The sequence below is a fragment of the Cyrtonyx montezumae genome, unplaced genomic scaffold (assembly GCF_038088225.1).
Source record: "Cyrtonyx montezumae isolate F1298 unplaced genomic scaffold, pur_monq_1.0 scaffold_5, whole genome shotgun sequence".
Classification (NCBI taxonomy): Eukaryota; Metazoa; Chordata; class Aves; order Galliformes; family Odontophoridae; genus Cyrtonyx; species Cyrtonyx montezumae.
The window spans coordinates 4654143-4673953 of record NW_027072056.1 but is presented as its reverse complement, the minus strand read 5'-3'; the positions used below and the strand labels follow the sequence as shown (position 1 = coordinate 4673953).

The following is a 19811-nucleotide window of genomic DNA, read 5'->3' as shown; positions in this document are numbered from 1 at the left end:
GCTGCGGCTCCGGTTTGAAGGTGTCTGTATGCAAGCAGCAGCTGTTTTTCTCCACAGTCTGATCCTTGCACCTCGTCATGGTTTGGTGCGCTCATGCTCTGGGCAAAGATCAGTGCTGGGGCCATTCTGCTTGGCTTTAGCAATGGTGATGGCAAAGCAGGGGGGGGAACAGGCGGTTCCTGCTGCCAGGGCTGTTGCCTCCTCCTTGGGCTGCAGCGTGGAGGTATTGCTCAATAGGACCTGCAGCTGGCAGCCAACTTAGTCCCAAGCTCCACCCTGGGGGGCTCACAGGAACTGTTAACACCCACCTGGCTTAGCCAGTGCCTCCCCCTTTTATACACCCGAAGGCCACAGGATGGAGCCCCCAGCCTCCCATCCTCCTGCCGTGTCTGTAGCCGTGGTTGCCTGCATGGAAATAGTGTGGCGTCCGTAGCGTAGTGTGTGTTGCCGTGTACACCCGGCCTGCTGTGGGCTTGCGTCAAATAAAGGTGGTGATGAAGCACTCAGCTGGTCCTGAGCATGGGGCTCCTCATTTCCCAGTCATTCTGGGGACGCAATGGGATATGCCCCACTGTGGGCATGCAGGTGACGGTGTTTTCAGCTGCAGCAAGATGGAACTGTGTTTGGTGGGAGGAACAGGCTAAATTTGGAACCTGCGGTTTCATGGCTTTGATTTTTGATTTCGTTCCCCAAGTAGGCTCTAAATTTAGCAGGTGCTGGTTGCCATCCCCCTTCAAACCCTGCGTGTCCATGGCCGCTGGTTCATCTCAACTCACCATAAGAAGACCCCATGACAGCTGGCCAATTGCCCCCAGAGACAAAGGCAAGGCAGGGAGAGCCCCTACACTGCTCCCCTTCACCTGCAGCAGCCATTGGGTCTGACATGGACCTCTGGCTGTGCCACTGCTGCTGACACCCCACAGCCCCCCATCCACCTTCCCAACCCTGTGTCATCTGCTAATTTTACTAGTGGTGATTTAATCCTCCTCACCCGTGTGCAACGAGAAACTCGAGAGTGCCAGCTCCTGCACAGCCCCCCAGGAGCGTCCCCAATGGCAAGGACAACCTGTGCCCACCCCACGTGTCCCAGTAGCTTGTGAATGAGGCACAGTGGCAGCTGCCCCCTCTGATGCACCACAGGAGCCAAACTGCCCACAGAGACCAGTGTCAGCCTGGGGATGCTGACTGCTCTGCAGCACTCTGCATCAACTACAACACCTGAAAAATTAGCAGCACAACCCTGCAAGGCCAACCTAAGGCCCTGGGGTTACAAGTCACCTTCCCTGGGTCCAAAGCTGTGCAGAGCACTGCTTGCTGAGCACTGCCTTTTAACCTTCTCCATCAGCGATTTCCCAGGCCCTTCAACAACATGGGTTTGGGCATCCTGAACCATGGTAGCAGAGTAGCATGCTCACTGCTTGCCTTTATAAATAGGGAAACTGAGACAGGCAGCAGGGCCATGCTGGGTGCAGGGAAGTTTGTGGCCCCGTGGCTATGTACTGAGCTAATTACCGGCACCCTGAGCCATCTGCAATCCTATATGGGCTGTGCCCGAGAGCTGCAGGTCCTGCTGGGGCACCCCGAGGGTCTGTCCAGGGTATAATTCCAGCCCACCTGCAAGCCTTCTCCTCCTCCCTGTGCCCCGATTCCATCCCCTCCTGCTCCTACTCTGTCTTCCATGCCCGGGCACCACCATCCCCACGCAGCCACTCAGGAGTCCCACAGGAATCCCTTCCCACCACTCAAAATCCTAAGCAGGTGAGAACCTCTTCCCACAGCCCCCTCTAAAGGGCCCTTTAAGGGCTGCGAGGAGCCCACAGGGGTCAGACAGCGCAGCGGCCGCTTGGGCTGAATAAACCCGGGGTCCCGAAGGGGATGGAGCGTGAAGAAAGACCCCACCAATGCACACTGCATCTGCACGAAGCCCAAAGACACCCCCCCCCACCCGCCAGCTTAGCTCTGCAGCATGTGCTAAGGGCCGCAAGAAGCCCCCGAGCAGGCCCTGCACACTCCATTTTTCCTCCTCCCTAAGCCTGTCCGCCTGCCTCCCGCCCAACCCCCTCCTTCAAAGGGCCGCGGTCCCTTTAAATCCCGCGCTGCCCCCGCCCCACCCGCCGGCCTCTTCCCCTTCTATTTTTTTATGAATGAAAACGCTCTCGGCGGAGCCATGCAAATCGCTCGACTCCCATTGGCCGCCTTCTCCACTCCCACCCCGCCGTTCTCAATGGTGCCCCGCGGAGCGGCGCGGGGGGGGGGGCGGGCCCTCGGGCGGCTCCTCGACCAATCGGCAGGCGCTAGCGGCCCGCCGCCGGCTCCCCATTGGGCGGCGCCGAGGGTAAACAAGCGGCGCTGGGCGGGGCCTGGCGGGGGCTGCTGGCTCGGGAGCTGCGGGCCGGCGCAGAGCGGCAGCGCGGTGTCCGGTGCGGAGCTGCGCCGTCCCGGCACGCCCGGCCCCGCTCCCGGCCTGCAGCGGGTGAGCCCTCGTTGTCCCGCCGGCCGTACGGTGCCTGGCGGTTTCGATGCGGTTCGGTGCGGCGCGGCCCGGGGCGGGGGCGGCGCTTATGAATGGCGCGGGCCGCGCTGTGTGAATGGCGGGGGGCGCGCGCGAGCGAGGGCGCGCGCGGGAGGGGGAGGGAGTGAATGAGGAGGAGGAGGGGGGGGGCGGAGTTTATGAATGGGGCGCGCGGGGCGGCGTGGGAACGGGCCCGGCTGTGGCCCCGCGGCGCTGAGCGGCGACAAGGGACGGAGGGGAGCGGGAGAGCGGCGCGGAGCGGGGACAGGGCCGCTACCCCCCCTTCCCCTCCCCCCTCCCCGCGTGATGTCACGGCTGTTTCTATAGAAATTCGGTGACATCACGGCCCGGCGGGCTGCGACCCGCTGCGTGTCCCGCACCGGTTCCCAGCCACCCCTGAGGGGGCCCGATCCCGATTCTGAACCTGCCTCTGCCGCTTCCACCCCCCCCGCAGCTTCGCACCTGCCGGAGCCCAGGCGGGAGCCCCCTTCCCGGGCCGCCGTCGATGCTGAGCGTGCCGGGGGCACTGCCCGCCTCCCTGCACCATGGACGGCTTCTACGACCAGCAGGTCCCCTTCATGGGACCCGGGGTAAGTCTGCCCGAAGCCCCCCCGGTCCCTTGAAACACCTGCTTGTGATCCTTGGGGGGCACTTTCCTTTGGGATGCCTCCCCTTGGGTCCTTTTGGGGTGCCCCTCCCTTTGCTCCCCGTTGTGGACACCCCCTTTGGGGCAGGCACTTTCTGTTAGTCCCCTTCGGGGCACGCCTCGCTCCCTTTGAGGCGTCTCCTTGAGCTCCCCCATCTTTTGGGGGGCTGCCACCCTCACGCTATGGCTGTTGCAGAAATCCTGTGCCGAGGAGGGCCGAGGCCGGCTGGGCTCTGAGAGGAAAAGGAAGTTCTTGGAGACCGACCTGGCCCACGACTCGGAAGGTAGGCAGCCCCGCAGGCCCCCGTGGGTCCCCCTCCCTTTGGGGTGAGGGGTAGGCCTGCAAATAGCAGCACGTTTGGTCGGCGTTCTGTGGGTGCATAAACCTCTCGCTGTGTTCCAGAGCTCTTCCAGGATCTCAGCCAGCTGCAGGAGGCCTGGCTAGCTGAAGGCAAGTCTCTTCTTTTTGCCCTGCAAAATCTCTTCACGTGCAATTTTTGAGGGCTGAAAATGCTATAAAAACACTTTTTTTCCTTTTTTTTTTTTTTTTCCTTTAGCTCAGGTCCCCGACGATGAACAGTTTGTCCCAGATTTTCAGTCTGACAACTGTAAGTAACCGTCCCGGTGTTTGCTCTGTGGGGTGGATGTGTTTGGGTGTAGGGCAACGTAGGGCCCCTTCCCTGGGAAAGCCCAAGCCCTTGAGGCCTCGAGACCCTCGGGCTTTGGAGAGGCAGCACGTGTTGGTCTGTGCAGCTGGGGCTCAGTGTCCTGCGTCTCATCAATGGGTAGATCCAGGCCAAACACAGGGAACGGTCTAAGGCTGCGATCTGGGATCCCCTGGGCTTTGCTGCTGCTTCGTAGTAACGTTGATTTGCTCCAAAATGCTGCTTTTCCTTTTCAAGTGGAAGGGAGAGCCCGTGCTGGGCTTGTTGGTTAGCCACAATCTCTGCACTCCTGCAGCTTTTTCCAGTCCTGGCCTCGTGCTGCTGGCGAGAGCCGACCCGAGCGGTGAAACTTGAGCTGCTTTAAGCAGCATTAATCGCTGGCAAGCGAGCGTGTTTAAAAGGAGGCCAGTGAAAATGCAGTCCCTCTTGAATTGCATAATAGAGAGAGAGTTGTTTCTTAGCTGTGGTTCACTGCCCGAGCCAGGGGCTGCCGCGCAACTAATGGTGCATCGTGTGTGTGTGCAGAGGGCTGTGGCATTAAGGGCTCGGATGGGGTTGGGGACTGTGTGTTGTTACCTGGAGAACACGAGGTGCTGGGTTTGCAGCTCAGGCAGACAGCTAGAGAACTTGAAGGAAATCAAATTTAGCCTGCAGTCGAACAGATTTTTCATTCCAGCTTTGTCACAGCATGCATCAGAGTATCTTCTACTACAGTAAATGCATGTTAATTATTGCTCTTTGATTACTTCTGAATGGGAAGCTTGCCATTAAACTGTTCCAGACAGCCTGGGCTTCAGATGCGCCTTTTTTTTCCCCCCTTTTCTCCCCCCCGAGATAAAAGGCAGAGCCCCAGGCAGAGCCGCAGCCGCTGCTGCCATCCGCACAGCCCGGCAGCTCCCGCTTGGAGCGGTGCAAACTGCAGCGTGCGTGGGAGGCCGGCTGCGGAGCCGAGCTGCTTCCAGCGCCTTTTGGCAGCCCCTGGCTTCCTTGTAACCTGAACGGCTCAGGGAGAAGAGGCAAACTTCTCTGGGTTGGATGCGGGGGGGGGGGGGGGGGAAGCATTTGGTCGAGGCTTTCAGTGAGCTCCTGCTTCGCTCGGCCTGCGCAGCTTTGGTGTCACTGGGGTCAAAACAATTTTGTCACCTGAAGGGTGATGTCCCTGCGTGACTTCCTGCCATAATAGCCTTCCTGGGGAGATGAAGCAAAGGTCTTGCTGGCCGGGGTGTTTGACCCCAGAGTTCCTGGCGATGGCTGTGCTTGCAGGCAGCCGCCATGGGGGCACGATGTGGGACGGGTGGCACCCAGCCCGGTCCCAGTGCCCCCATGCGCTGTGCTGAGTGTCAGTGACACCCATCGTTCCCACCTTGCTGCAAGCCCTGTTGCCTGCAGAGCGGCTGATAAAACTCTCAAGGGTCACGATGTCAAGGCAGAAGTTGGGTTTGGCAGCACGCAGACAGGTGTTGGCCAACGCATGGCACGTGTCTCCTGTCCTCCCGCCTGGCCCTGGGGAGGAGGGCATGTGCCCAGCACCTTATCTGGGGCAGTTGTTTCCATCGGTGCGGGGCGATAGGACTGTGCTGGGGGTGGGGAGGTGCAGGGTCCCTCTTTTTGGCAGGGAGGAGTCTTGTTCCTTGGGGAATTGCATGCCCCCACATGGATGGTTTGCAGCAAAAGCGATGAGCAGGCTTTATTTTTCCCCCCCTTTTTTTTTTAAGACACCCAAATGAAAGCAGGAGGCTCTGTTTCTGAGGAAGGAGTGCTTAAACAAAGGAAAGTGGGAGCATGGCTTCTATTTCTGGCTCCTCTCCCGGCATGACCTTGGGTGTGCCCTGTGCTGGGGGGACAGGGGCTGGCAGGGAGCTGGTGCCCAGGTGACGGCTGTGGCGGTGCCAAGGTCCCCAGCTGGTGCCTGTGTTGGAGCAGCGCTTGGGGCAGGCACGTCCCGTGCCATCCAGACTGTGGCTCAGGACTCAAAGCCCCAAACAGGCTTTGAGGCATCACCTTCCCCGGGGGATGTGTCACTTTTTCAGTGGCATCTTGGGGCCAGCCCGCCTGGAGGTGTGCTGCCATCCCCCCCCCCAAAGCTCTGCCCATCCCATGACACCAACGCAGCCATTGTGGGTGCTCCCCCCACACCCACCTCCTCCACGGTGCTCACGTTCCCCAGCCCCCGAGGCAGTGAGGTGCAGTCTTCCCCCAGCAGCCGCTGGTGGTTATTTTTCTTTCTCCTGGCTCTCGCCAAAGGGCTTTCCGGCCTCGCCACCTTGCACAATCGCTGGGCTTTGAATGAACTTGGCAGAGAGGCCGAGCTCGGAGCGCAGTGCTGTTTGTGTAAGGAATTCAAACGTTGCACAAAGTCCAGGCTTCTCCGCGAGGACAGCTGGTCTCTGTTATGATCTTAAGTATCGTTTCCCTTTTCTTGAATGGCAGCACTAAGCTCTGGGAGAAATTTTTCTTTCTTTTTTTTTTTTCTTTTTTTTTTTTTTTCCCCTTCCAACCGCATGAATGGAGCGCTCCAAATTGTTTGTGAATGGAGGGTGGTGCCCCGCTCGGAGACTTTTTTTTTTTGTTGTTTTTTTTTTTTTTTTTTCAATGAATAACCAGACCCCATTGTGCAGCTGATGGAAAAACAACCCGCTCGAACAACACAGAGACTGTTAGGGAGAAACATGCCCGCCATCGGCAGCTGGAGCCCTTCCAGAGCGCGTTCCCCTTTGCTTTCCTGCGGCGTTGCAGCCTCCATGCTGGCCCAAAACGTGTGCAGGGAGAGCAAATCTGGCCCCGAAGGTGGGGAGGGGGGGGGTGGCTCCAGGCAGCACAGGGGCTGTGCTTGCTCAGCCTGGGATTCGTGTTTCAAATGCTCCTTTGGGTTTTTCCTGCCCTTGGTACCAGCTGCGCTGGGCTGCGGAGGGGGGAGTCAGCAGCTCTTTAAAGGGTTTGACAAATTAGGGGAGCAGCTAATTACCTGGCAAGCTGTGAACAGTTGTCCTGGAGCTATTTGCTCCTCTCTGGTGTAGCTGGGCTGTGTTTAGACTTTGCGTGAAGCTAATACTCCGCTTCCGATTAGTGTTGGCTCTCCCGCTCAGGCATGATTTAGGTAAAGATCTCTGACGTGCTTTCCCTTTCCTAGAGCACCCGCTTTTAGAAATTAAAGAGGTTAAGCATATATTACTCGGTTTAAAATGTATATATAGTGAACGGGCTTGGGGCTGGGAAGGCTTTGGCTTTGCCCCTTGAACTCGTACAGCCACGGCTCCTGTCCCCCCAGCGGTCCCGGCACTGAGCCCAGGACACGTGGTGCTAGCCACTGCTCACTGCTTCTGGCTGGCTAATTTGGGGCTGGGTGCAGGTGAGCATCTAGTAGCTTCCTCTGCCCTTCAGGTATACTCAGGGAAAGGTCTGCATGTGGCAAAGAGTGGACTTCTGGGCTTTTAGCTGCCTCACGGAGCTGGTCCAGGGGCATCTCATCGGTGGCTGCCCATATCCTTCTCACATCCCTTGCTCTGCCCTCACACCTCATGGGGGAAGCAGTTCCCTTCGCAGGTGATACCCAGGTGTCCCTATAGTCCTTGCTGTGGGGTTTTTGTGCTGTTGTGTTTCTCTGATGCTTCCGCAGAAGGGATCAGCTCCTGGTTTCCAGCAGGGAGCACCCACACGGCTGCTCCCCAGGGCTGGCAGCACCCACATCCTGCTCCCACACTGCTGGATGTCAGTGGTGCCCATGTCTTCCTTCTCCTCCTTCTTGTTGCAGTGGTCCTGCACGCCCCACCTCCGGCTAAGATCAAGCGGGAGCTGCACAGCCCTTCCTCGGAGCTGTCGGCCTGCAGCCATGAGCAGGCTCTCTGTGCCAGCTACGGAGACAAGTGCCTCTACAACTGCTGGTACGTCCCTGCGAGCCCCTTTCTCACATCCTCTCGTTGGAAGCTGGGCAATGGGGAGCACCCCATCAGCACTGTGCTGCCAGCAGCCAAAGCACCGGAGCCAGAAGGAGTTTGGGATTCCCTCTCTGGCTGCTCTGAGCCCTTTGCAGGTGGTCACACCACGAGGGCTGTTTCCCGATGCCACGAGGTAGCGGTGGCCATGTCACAGGCACTTGTCTCACGCGTCAGTCTCCTCCGCACCGTGCTTTCCCTGGGGCCCGCAGCTGTCCGACCGCGTTAGCGTTGCCTCGCCCTCAGCCCCCCATCCTCTCTCCCCACTGCAGTGCCTACGACAGGAAGCCCCCCGCCGGGTTCAAGCCATTAACACCGCCTGCCACGCCGGTGTCCCCCGCGCAGCCGGGCTCGTCCCTGCCACCACCACCACCGGCCCCAGGAGTGCAAGCAGCTGCCCATGGCGGCCCGGCCGCCCCGCTGCGCAGCACCGCGCCGGCACCGCACCTGCTGCAGGAGCAGAGGCAGCAAACCTTCGCCGTGCCGCGGCCGCCCCACCCGCCCGTGCACATGCCAAAGATGATGTCCGAAAACCAATACCCCACAGAGCACAGGTAAGGCTCGGTGGGACACCTGGCGCTTTTCACTGGGGCTGCAGTGAACCCCAGCGCCTCTTCTGGGCTTGTAGATGTCAGTACTGTGGGGATGGTGCTCCCTATGGGGGCAGGTCCTGGGGCTGGATGCAGCACGGAGGGAAAGCCACGCTGCATCATTTCCTGGCACAGCAGCCGACCCCGGTACAGAGCTCGGTTCTGGGCGACCTTGGAGCTATGCGGGGGGCTGGCTGCGACCCATCTGGAAGTGCCATACCAGCACGGGGCTTGGGTTTCACTCAGGAAGGGCAGGGGGACGCGGGTCGGAAATGGAGTAATCCCAGCCCGTCAGCTGGGAGGGATCTGGTTACAAAGCCGAGCGGCGCTCAGCGGTCCCGAAAGGAGCGGGCGCTCGGAGATCGCCTTTCACGGTGTTGCACCGTGCAGGGGACGGCAGCACCCCTCAGCCCGCTCCTGTACCCCTCATGGGAGGGCACCGGCCCCCTGCTCCCAAAATAGTGCTGTCCGTACCCGGTTCAAGGTTTAATCCCAGGCAGATTAGCAGCCAACTGGCTGTGCGGCGCAGCACAGGGGATTTGGCTTTGCGTCAGCACCTGCCCCGCCGCAGTGGCCCTGGGCCCCACGCAGCACTGCCTCACCTGCTTTGAGCTGGCTTCGTTTTTATCTTACAACGTTGATTTTTTTTTCCCTTCCCCACAGGGAAAGGAAACCCATAGGGTTCTTGTGTCATGCGAGGTGGCCTAGGGGACCCAGCCCCCTGCCCGGTGCAAGCCCAGGTGACGGCCACGCGCTGCCCCATCCCAAACAGGGACACGTAGCGCTGGCTGTGCCCCTGGCTGCCCCTTGGTAACACCGTGTCCCTTTACCTCCAGGTTCCAGAGGCAGATGTCTGAGCCCTGCCACCCCTTCCCACCGCAGCCCGGTGTTCCCGGGGACAGCCGCCCCGTCTACCACCGGCAGCTGTCAGAACCTGTTGGCCCCGCCGCCCCCCACCCTGCTCAGGGATTCAAACAGGAGTACCACGACCCGCTCTATGAGCACGCCGGCCCCAGCCTGCCTGCCCCCCCCGGGCACGGCTTCCAGTCCCCCATGGGCATCAAGCAGGAGCCCCGGGACTACTGCATCGACTCAGGTGGGTGGGGAGCGGGGTGGGCACACGGGGGTCTGGGCTCATCGTGCTGCTGCTCCTGGTGGCTGGCTCTCTGGACTCCACGAGCATCACGGAAAATCCTCTAAGCGCCTTAGGGCCTAAAAATACCACAGCCTTGGGCTGGGGGTGGCCGTTCAGTGCAGCCGAGCAGATGGCCGGGAGGGAAGGGAGGCGGCCAAAAAGCTCGGTGCTGGTGATGGGCAATTGCTGTCTGCCATCATCTGCGGCCATAATGATTTGGGGGCTGCACTACATGCAATTGTATGAGTGAATCCCATTGCTGTAAACTGTACCATTTTTTCCCAGAGGTGGGAGTGAGGCTGTGCAGCAGGTCAGGTGGAGTAGGGCAGCCTGGGGAGGCACATGGCATTGTGCCTGGGGACGAGGACGCACCACCAGGCTTATGGCTGCCTCTGTTTCCCTTGCAGAAGTGCCTAACTGCCAGTCCTCATATGTGAGAGGGAGCCTCTTCCCCAGCAGCCATGATGGTGAGAAACACGGGATGGGAAACACAGCTGACTGGCGTGGCCTTTTTTTCATCCCATCTCCTTCCCCTGTTAGCTTTGCTCCATGCCTGGAGCTGTCCCTGCTCCCAGCCTCTCCCTGTAGGCATGGGAATGATGTGCTGCCTGGTGTAATCCGGGATAACCACCTGAAATAGCTGCTAAGAGGGCTTTGGCCCCGTCCCACCTCCCAGGGTGAGGACAGAGCCGTGTCAGCCAGGCCCGTGGTGGGGGCACATATATCTGGGGAGGGGGCTGCTCCCAGCAAGGGGGGGGCTGGGCCTTGTGGGGCCCTGCCCTCATGGCAGGCTGTTCTTCCCTTAGGATTTTCCTATGAAAAAGACACACGATTGTATTTTGATGACACATGCGTGGTACCTGAGAGACTGGAGGGTAAGCAAGGGCCTGACTGGGGGGCACATTTGGGCTCTGAGCCCGACGGTGCTGGCACGAGCCGGGTCTGAGCAGCCGTCTCCCTGCAGGTAAGGTGAAGCAGGAGCCCACCCTGTACCGAGAGGGCCCTCCCTACCAGCGGCGCGGGTCGCTGCAGCTCTGGCAGTTCCTTGTCACGCTCCTGGACGACCCCGCCAACGCGCACTTCATCGCCTGGACCGGCCGCGGCATGGAGTTCAAGCTGATCGAGCCCGAGGAGGTACGGGTTGGGCATGAGCCTCTTTCCTTCTGTGCAGGCAGTGTGGAGGAGGTAGCTGAGCAATCGAGAGCAGCTGTGGTCTTAACCCCGTAACATCCCCGACACCACGCATGGAAATTGTGATTTGGAAACAGATTTTGGCAGGCTCCCCTCATCAGATGCCTTTTGAGTCAGCTTCCAGCTCTCTGCGGGCTGTGCTGTGGCAATCCAATGGGATTTGGAGGGGATGGAGGAGGAGGGGGGTGACGCCCTGGGGCAAGCAGAGTGTGCATTCTGGCTTCTTTGGGGCACCCGTGCCTGAACGCAGATCTTTGTCCCCGCAGGTAGCACGGCGCTGGGGCATCCAGAAGAACCGACCGGCCATGAACTACGACAAGCTGAGCCGCTCCCTGCGCTACTACTACGAGAAGGGCATCATGCAGAAGGCACACGGCCCTGTGCCCTTCTTGGGCACCCCCATATCACCCCCCCACAGCGCAACGAGGTGACCCAGCTGTCACCGAGCTCCCCGTTCCCCAGGCTCACGCTCTCTCCGCTTGCAGGTGGCCGGCGAGCGGTACGTCTACAAGTTCGTGTGCGACCCCGACGCGCTCTTCTCCATGGCGTACCCCGACAATCAGCGTCCCTTCCTGAAAGCAGAGCCCGACTGCCACGTGAGCGAGGAGGACACGCTGCCGCTGACGCACTTTGAGGACAGCCCGGCCTACCTGCTGGACGTGGAGCACTGCGGCGGGCTGCCCTACGCCGAGGGCTTCGCCTACTGACGCTAGCACGCACGTCACTGCGGGCCAAGAAGGGCGAGGGTTTTGGAAAGAGTATTTTTTGCCATTTCTTTGAAAAACGAAACACACACACACACACACACACACACAGGAAACAAAACAACAAAAAACAAAAAAAAAAAGGAAAAAACAAACCAAGGCGTGCACGCACACACAAACTGGCCTTTACCTGTCTAAATCTAAAACACCCAGTGTGTGTGTGTGTGTGTGTGTGTGTCAGTGCTGAGCTCACAACCTTACTGTCCAAGGGCTAGTGCATAGGACTGCCCGTGGCTGGCACCGAGCGGCCCACAGCTGTCGTGGGGAGCCGGGAGCTCAGCACCAAGCCTCTGACCCTGGCCACGCTTCTCGTGAGCACACGGTGGCTTCAGCAGCGCCTGTGGGGCTGGTCTAGAGACGGTGTGACCGTAGCAAATCGTCACGACAATCTGCTTTGCATCGATCACAGTACGCATAGCTGCCTTGTGTGTTGGAAAGGGCTTTGATTTGCACAGACGAGGGGGTGTTGGGGGGCTCGGCGCCCCGGGGCTGATGTGCGTGGTGTCCCACCCCAAGCTGGAGGAGCCTTCTGCCTTCTTCCCAGGCACGACCTCCCCGTCCCTCCTTGTTCCCAGCAAGTGTTACTCTCCAGTATAACAATTTGTCAGCCTGCCCCACCCCTTTCCCCGTCCCCATCACTTCTCTCCCCAGCTCAGGCTGTATGCGATGGGTTTCATTTCACAGGAGGGGGCTGTGACGCTGTCCATCTCCCTCCATTTTTATTTTATTTTTTTTTTTGTGGGGGTGGGGAGGGGTGGGGGATGTTTTAGAGGAAAAAAGAGATTTCTAACTGATTTTTGTAGATTTTTTTGTATTTTAAGGCAAAGCTATTTTCTGCAGCCCGGCTGCTGTGCCGATGCCCAACTACCTGGTCCACTCCATTTCACTGCTCACATCCTTGCCCCAGGGGCTCTGCCCCCCTCTGCTCATTGCAGGGCCAGGCTGCGGGCTCCTTCGCTTCAGCCCCAGCCCACCACAACTCTCTACACTCCTCCACCTCTCATATATACATCCCCAAGTCCCCCCCTCCAACCCCTAATGGCTACACGTTTTTGTTGTAAATGCTGTATAGGAAATTTTTCTCATCCTTAGTTAGCTTTGTTTGGATTGGTTGGTTGTTTTTTTTCTTCTCGGTTGTTATTTTTTGGGGGGGTTTTCTTTTGATCCTTCAGGGGGGTTTTGTTTGTTTTTTGGACTGATCCTTTCTTTTTTTGGGGGAAGTATGAAGATGAACCCCTGCAGGCTGGCTGGCTGTCCCTGCTGTGTGCAGTGTGCCCAGTGCCGTCAGGAAGCGGTGATTTCGGGCACCTTGCCTTGGGGATGGCTGTGAGCATTCGCTCAGTGCAGAGGGGGTTAATCTGAGGACTGATTGAAAGAACCTTTACTCGAGCAGGGCTATGTATCTCCTGCAAAGCCGCATTACGTTCTGTACTGTGTACAATAAATCTTGCTTTCTGTTCCTCCCAGGCTGTGCTTTGCATGTGCTGCCAGATGCTGTACTTGGGGGGGGTTTCTAGAAGGCTCCTCACCCTGCTCTGGGGGTAGTGTGGGGGTTGTGCCCTCCTGCTTGCTCCCATCTTTGGGACTTGCAGTGCTTTCACAAAGCAACGTCCGGCAAGAGGATCTGCTCTGATGGGGACAATTTGTCCCCAGCCTGCTGCAACTTAATATTGCTGCTCATGAGCAGTAGGTACAGCAGTGTCTGTCCCCTTCACTCACCTCTGGAAACCTGAGACCCCACCAAGGGCACCAGGAGCTGGAGCACAGCTCTCAGCAGTGGTTTTCCTCAGGATTTTAACAGCCAACAAGCTGAATAAGCTGCACCACACAATGTAAACCTTGGGCTGTCCGTGTGCAGCTGCTCCATGAGGACTTGATTTGGCTGAAGAAATGCCCAAAGGTGCTGGGAGTGCTGCATCATCCCTGCAGGCATCTCCTCCATGCCTGGAGGGCTGACAACACCCAGCTGTGTTGTTTTGTCAAGCAAACCCAATGTGAAAGCCCCAGCAGCACTCAGGTGCATGCTCTTTGGAAGGGGCAGGGAGAGGATGCTGCAGCAGAGCATCCCCCAGTACACCAGCATTTTGGGGAAGAAATGGCCTTGTGGTCACGTGTCAAAATATAACTCCGGGTGTGGGGTATTTTCTAAGTGCTTTCTTTATCCAAGAATACACACACGTACAGATGTACATCCCCTTTTCCAGGCCTCTTGCTGAGAAGCTCAGCCCCAGACACTGATGCCCAGTAATCCCATTTTGTTGGGGGCTGCTGCAGAGGGCAGAGCAGAGGAAAACCAGGGCACTGGCAGCCAGCAGACAGATGGCCCTGGGGTGGTGGGACCTGAGCCTGAGGAACAGCAAGCGGGTGGGACCAACACAAGCACCCGATGTGTCATGATGTGACCCCCGGGAAACCCCATGGCTCCCTGTTGCTTCATCAGCCACAGTTTGGGCTGTATCAGGGCAGGAGGAAAGGGTCTGAACCCCCAGCAGTTTGACACCACATTGGTTTTTAACTACTTAGGGCATCAAGAACTTGTCCCCTGAATTTGCAGGCCCCTGGGACCTGTGCCTTGCCCCTCCACCTCGCAGGACCGCCTGCCTCCCCCTGCTGCTAATTGATTTCACCAGACACAGAGCCCAAAAGCTGCTCAGATGTGAGGCACGTGGTTATAATTGCCTGGAAAAGCAGAGACCACAAAGAGGAGAGCATCACTACAGCCCTGTGCACATTCATAATTCACCAAAAGCACTTCTGTCCTCCCCACTTCAGGATATAGCTGGGCTGGAAACTGCTCAAAAAGCAGTAGGTAGCCAAAGGTCTGCCACAGCTTTTAGAAGGGAGCATATAAATAGACCAGCACTTCCATCTGCAGCCTGATTTGTGGCTTGGGGACTTCACATTTCACAGCCCACAGCGGAGTTTGCCATCCCAGAGTGGAAAAGCATTAGTTGGAAGCACCACTGACACCGCCTCGGGGATCCCCACCTCCCAGCTGCAATGCCACTGCATGGGCCCATAGCACAACAGAGCATCCTGAAGGACCTCGGCCACCCAAAAGCGGTCGTGTTTATGTCCAGATGCTCAACTCCGTGCCCCACCAGGCACACGGAGCAGGAGTAGCTCTCTGGGCAAAGAAACCTCCCCCTCCTGCGCCCCATCAGGAGGAAAGCAGGGGCTGCACGGCTGCGCCTGAGCTCTCTAGCGCTGAGCTTTCACCCACTCACACCGCAATGAGCCACTTAGTGGCTTTGGAAAGCATCAGGCTGCTGCCGCATGCAACGCGCTCCGCTCCGCCCGGGATGCTCCGTCATCCTGCGGTCCCCGAGCATCGTTTTGGAGAGGCCAACGCGAGGAGCTTCCCCGGGGTGTGATATTTTCCTCTCCACATGGGAAAGCTTGGGGAAAGTCCGAAAAGGGCACTGAAAACGGGCGAGATGGGGCGGCGGTGGGGATGGGGCCACGCTGCGCTCGTGGGCAAGGCCAGCTGGGCACCAGCTTATAGGACTATCTTTAGAGAAATGGACCCAGGCTTGCAGGGCTCTTGGGAAACCGCGGTCTCTTGGTACGGTCGGAGCCAGGAGAGGGCGGCAGCAGCCCAAGCTGCAGCTCAGATCCCCATTCCAACACAGCATTTACTTTTTTTTTTTTCCACGTCCAAGAAAGCCACGAAAGAAAAGCAAGGCATGTAGGCGGCAAGCAGAAGGCAAAAACCTGCTGGGCAGGGCAACAGTACTCACTTGATGCTGAAAATTGTTTGCTTTCTTTGTGGAAGGGGAGAGAAAATGGTCACCCTTGGAAATCAATTTGATAGCACAGGGATACCCACGGTGACCTTTCAGATGTTCAATACCTCTGGACTCTTGCAGCTTCATTCAGAGCACTGCACACTGAGATGTGGGCACAGTGTTCCTCTCCCAGCTCCTCCACACCATCACTCAGGCTCAAACGATTTCTCCAAATTACTACATTTTTTTTTTGTACTTCACACCCTCCCAAATCACAGCAAAGCAAAAATTGTGGCTTACTGACGCTGTTGTTTTGAAATGAGTCATTAGAAAGGAGCCTGCTAACCTTCCCAGACACATCCTGCTTGCTTGTCTCTACGTATAACGACACGAGATAACAGCTGGCAGCTCGTTGAGCTCCAGCCTGCATGCACCCTGGGTTCTGCCCTACACCCACCTGCCAGGTGGGCATCCAGCCCTCATCACCCCACGTTTGGATGGAGGCCCTGGCAGCTAGCCCTGATGTCTTCCTTTTGTTGTACCTCCCACCAGCACCTCCTGCATTTCTCCATCTGGCATGGAGCAGGATCGCTGGGGTTTGGGGGGGCTGCTAAGGATATTCACACTTCCTATTGCCTGCACTGGAAAAGCCTCTAGGAGCTTTGGAGCGTGAAGTTATTGGGCTGATGAACAAAATGGTCACCCAGAGAGGCTGTGCAAGCCCTACCCTTGGAAGTGTCCAAGGCCACGTTGGATAGGGCCCTGTGCAGCCTGAGCCGGTGGGTGGAAACCCGGCCCATGGCAAGGGGGGGGGGGGCAGATAATCTCCAAGGTCTCTTCCAACACAGCCATTCAATGACTTCACCATCTGTCTTCCATCCAGAATCCCACCACCCATGCTAGGCATCACCTCCTCCATCCATTGCTCCTTCCTCTTTAGCACCACAGGCTGAGGAAGGAAAGAGCATCACTGCCTCCAAACTCTTCCTAGCTAGTGCTACGCTCACATCACAGGTCAGGAGGCATCACCAGGCTGCATAACCTGCTTGAGTTGCATGCACCACAGACCCCACTTCCCTTTTTCACTGAAGTGATGTCATATTACTTAAGGTCACCAAGTCAAAGGGAACTGCATAGTCCTACTGCACGAGGAAAACCAACACACAGAACTAGCATCACTGCAATTACTTTGAACTTCTCCTTCCCAGCACATTGGGTTTCAGTTTCCTTCTGAAGTCAGAGACAATAGTCAGATATAGGGCACACGGAAACATGCTCACAATACTGTAACACAATGGAAAGTTCAGCAATAGCTGCATAGTAACAGAGCCCTAGTCCGCACCAAGTGAGGATATGCTTAAATACAGCAGCTACAGGCAGAAACAAAAGAAACCATCTGCTTACCTCCAGAAAGCCTCAGGCTCACAAGAATCTCCAGTAAGATACCCTCACATCCACTGCCAACCCTTAAATGAGGGCTGGGAAGGGATGGATCCTGGCTCCACCCTTCTGGTCACTCAGGAACATTGCATGCACCTGAGCTCCCCTGGGTTGGCCCTGCTTGCCCACCAGGTGCTCCATCACTGCTTCAGACTGTGACTGAGCATTTCTACTACAATGCCCTACACGCAGGGCACACCTGAAGCATAGGACACCCCATGCACAGCTTCCCACGAGTTTAGCTTTGTGCTGACATCAGCTTTTGGACAGGAGGTTTGTTAGCTTCACCTTTTTTTGCTATTATTATTATCATTTCTTTGTAAATGAGAGTTTTCATCCCCCAGGGTGAGAGGATGTGACAGGGCCTAGCAGGATGGCCTGACTGTTTGTTTATTTATTTATTTTACTTGAAAACTGCTGATATTTTGCAGCACCGCCGAGACACGTCCTGGGCTGCACGCCCGCAGGCAGTGGAGACTTACAGGTACGCCTACATATCTGGGTGAGAATCCGAGATGATTTCATACCTTTGTCATGGAGAAACCATAAATGGCCGCAACCAGCAACGTGATCACGCCTGGAAGCACGCAAGCCAGCCTTAGGGCACTGTGTGGTGATAAAGAGAAAGGGACAAACAGGAGATACAGAAGGGGCTGAGGAAGTGGAGCCCCTGTAGGGCTGCCAGAATGGGGCTGGCACCATGACGAGCATCACCTGGGCTTCCCTCGGGAGCACCAGCAGCCACTTGAGCCAATGCAGTTGGTAACAGCTCATGAAAGATCAGCAGTTCTCCAGCTTTAATGCAGTGTGTGCTGCATGCACGTATCCAGGTGCCCTGCTCCTGATGCTGGCTGCTGGTGATGGAGCCTGGTTTTAGCCTGGTTTCCAAAAGGAACCAAAATCTCAAAGCAATCCTGTTGTCTCGTAGTTCCCTCTACAGCCTTCAAGTGGAGGTTGCCTCCAGGTCTTGCTTCCAGATGTCCTAATGCACAGACGTGGGCAGCCAGGAGGAGAAACTTGGGGATTTGTCCCTGGGGGAGAACAGAGAGCAGCTGCAAGCACCCAAATTCCTCCTTAGCAGTGTCTGTGCTGAGCTCCCCCTTCATTTTATCCAGCTGCGTGGGCTCAGCAATGCTGTAGCAGTAATGTCATCTTTATTCCCATGCAATCATGGTCTAGGTGACCACGTACGCAACTGAAAGGGCCAGGCAAGAATTTCAGCCTTGACTTTCAAGGGGAAATAAGAAATCTGTCATGCTGTTGCCTCCAGCAAGCAGCATATGGAAAAAGCCAGCTCTGCAGATGAAGAAAAAGGAGACACTGAGAAATAGGAGAGAGAGCTGCCCCAGCAGAGGTCAGGTAGCCCAGGGAAGCTCTGCAGCCAGCTGCTAAAGGACACAGGAGCCACGGAGCATCTCAAGCCCCAGGGTAATTAACTGGGCAGAGCTACCAGCACTGAGTTAAAGAGGGACCGCCTGCTTATGTCTTCCAACCTTGAAATATTTTTTCCCTGTTGCCTGAAGCACTGATGTGTCTGGGCATGGAGATTTCTCCTTTAATTCCACATTCATCATCCAAGTACTATGAATGATCATGTGTTTCCTCTGAGACAAGACCAGGCCAAACACCGATTTTTTTGCAGCAACAGCATTTTTTTTTGGGGACTGGATTCCTTACACCCATCCAGGCTAGAAATAGACTGACCCATGTTCAAGCAGTTACAAACAAGGCAGCCCCCTGGGAGCTGCTGGCACCCTCCTGGCTCAACAGAAAACTCCAGAAGCAGAGCCACTGCAGGAGCACTCTCACCCCTTTCTGTTCTTTTGAAAAAGTTTAATCTCTGGACAAATTAAAGCAGCAAAGTTTCCTGCAGACAGCTTTCCTTAGGACACACTGGAGCAACACCAATTGAGGAACAAGCTGATTGTTGCACTTGAACCTCCAGACCTGATCTCATTCCTATAGGACTGCAGTTATGCCTTTCTGTGTTCCGTTTTTTTAATTGTTTGATACGGAATTATTACTTTTTACTTACATTACTTATTATTACTTATAATTTAACTTTATTACTTATAATTTAACTTTATTACTTATAATTTAACTTTATTATTACTTATTACTTACATTTTTACTGCAATTTGGTTCAGGCTTCCAGCCTTCAAAGGTGACCACAGCAGTAACAGGGAAGCAACTGGTAGTGTTAGAAACACAGAACCACAGAGGCTGGCAAACTCTTTGAAGCCTCCCCTGGTGCTTCTGCCCTTGCAGCAGCTCAGGATGGCACAGCAGAGCAGGTTTGGTGCATGCAGATCACGAACACATCTGAATACCACCCCAGCAAAGAAGAGGTGGCAGAGCAGCAATACAACCAGTGAGCTCTCTTACTCTGCCCTTCCTTTTACACTGCTTTATTTTTTCACAGCATCTTAGATGGAAGAGGCCAAAGCAGCATATACATAGCTCCTTGCTAAGCACCTCCTTGCAAACATCCCACGAAGACCCACCCAGCAAGTTGACCATCCCACAGAGAAGCCAGCAAGGGGGAGATAAGCAGTCTTTAGGTCCCATGACAGCTTTTAAGTCACCTAACACACTCTCAGCAGGTTGAGAGGTTGCTAAATGTGGAAAGGAAGGTGTCAGGATTATTTCCAAGCCAATTGTTTATCTTCTCCCATGAGTGCCTGGGGAACAGGCCCATGTGCACATATTTTCCGAGCTGTTTTTCTGCACACTCGTGCTGATCCTGCTCCTGGAAAGCGAGGCTGGAGCAGCTGCACTGCAGGAGAAGTAAACGTAGTAAGTGTGCTTGGATGTCAAGGGTTTTTTGTTTTTTGTTTTTTTTTCTGGAAATCATTCATGCATTTTCTTAGGTCAAAACCACAAGCCGTTTTTAGAAATGTTTTAAACACACCCAAATGAAGCTATTCCTCCTCACTGGGACACATGAGTGGTGACAACACATAGACGTGTGGGTTGATTTAGCTGGCCTCAGGGGAAAGCTGCAAAATGCCCCAGGGAGCCACAAAACCCTGCACACAACTCAAGCAAGAGATCAGCTCAGAAGTCTGACAGTGGGACGTGCAGGACCAGCCAGCAGCACCCAGCTGCCCTCTTCCCCATCGTTTTCCCCTTCACATCATGAATCCATTAGCTCAAACAAAAAACAACAGAGGAGATGTTTTGAGCAAACCCCTCCCTTGTTTTCCTC

The 19811-nt window shown here is 56.3% G+C and overlaps 1 protein-coding gene across 1 annotated transcript; it reads left to right on the top strand.

Moving 5' to 3' along the window:
- The first annotated feature begins 2394 nt into the window (after positions 1 to 2394).
- On the top strand, positions 2395 to 11489 carry ETV5 (ETS variant transcription factor 5). The gene is made up of 13 exons (XM_065748614.1): positions 2395 to 2473; positions 2967 to 3102; positions 3355 to 3442; positions 3562 to 3609; positions 3716 to 3766; positions 7575 to 7704; positions 8028 to 8309; positions 9182 to 9441; positions 9888 to 9947; positions 10287 to 10355; positions 10445 to 10614; positions 10938 to 11039; positions 11157 to 11489. Exons 2-13 carry the CDS (start codon positions 3058 to 3060, stop codon positions 11376 to 11378), a joined length of 1527 nt encoding a protein of 508 aa, XP_065604686.1. The 5' UTR covers positions 2395 to 2473; positions 2967 to 3057; the 3' UTR covers positions 11379 to 11489.
- Positions 11490 to 19811: the final 8322 nt, after the last annotated feature.

Bases quoted from the DNA above. Each gene is read 5' to 3' on its own strand.
- ETV5 (XM_065748614.1), top strand. From the start codon at position 3,058: ATGGACGGCTTCTACGACCAGCAGGTCCCCTTCATGGGACCCGGG. The intron at 10,356-10,444 runs GTAAGCAAGGGC...GTCTCCCTGCAG, and splicing joins GGTACCTGAGAGACTGGAGG to GTAAGGTGAAGCAGGAGCCC. The intron at 11,040-11,156 runs GCACACGGCCCT...CTCCGCTTGCAG, and splicing joins AGAAGGGCATCATGCAGAAG to GTGGCCGGCGAGCGGTACGT.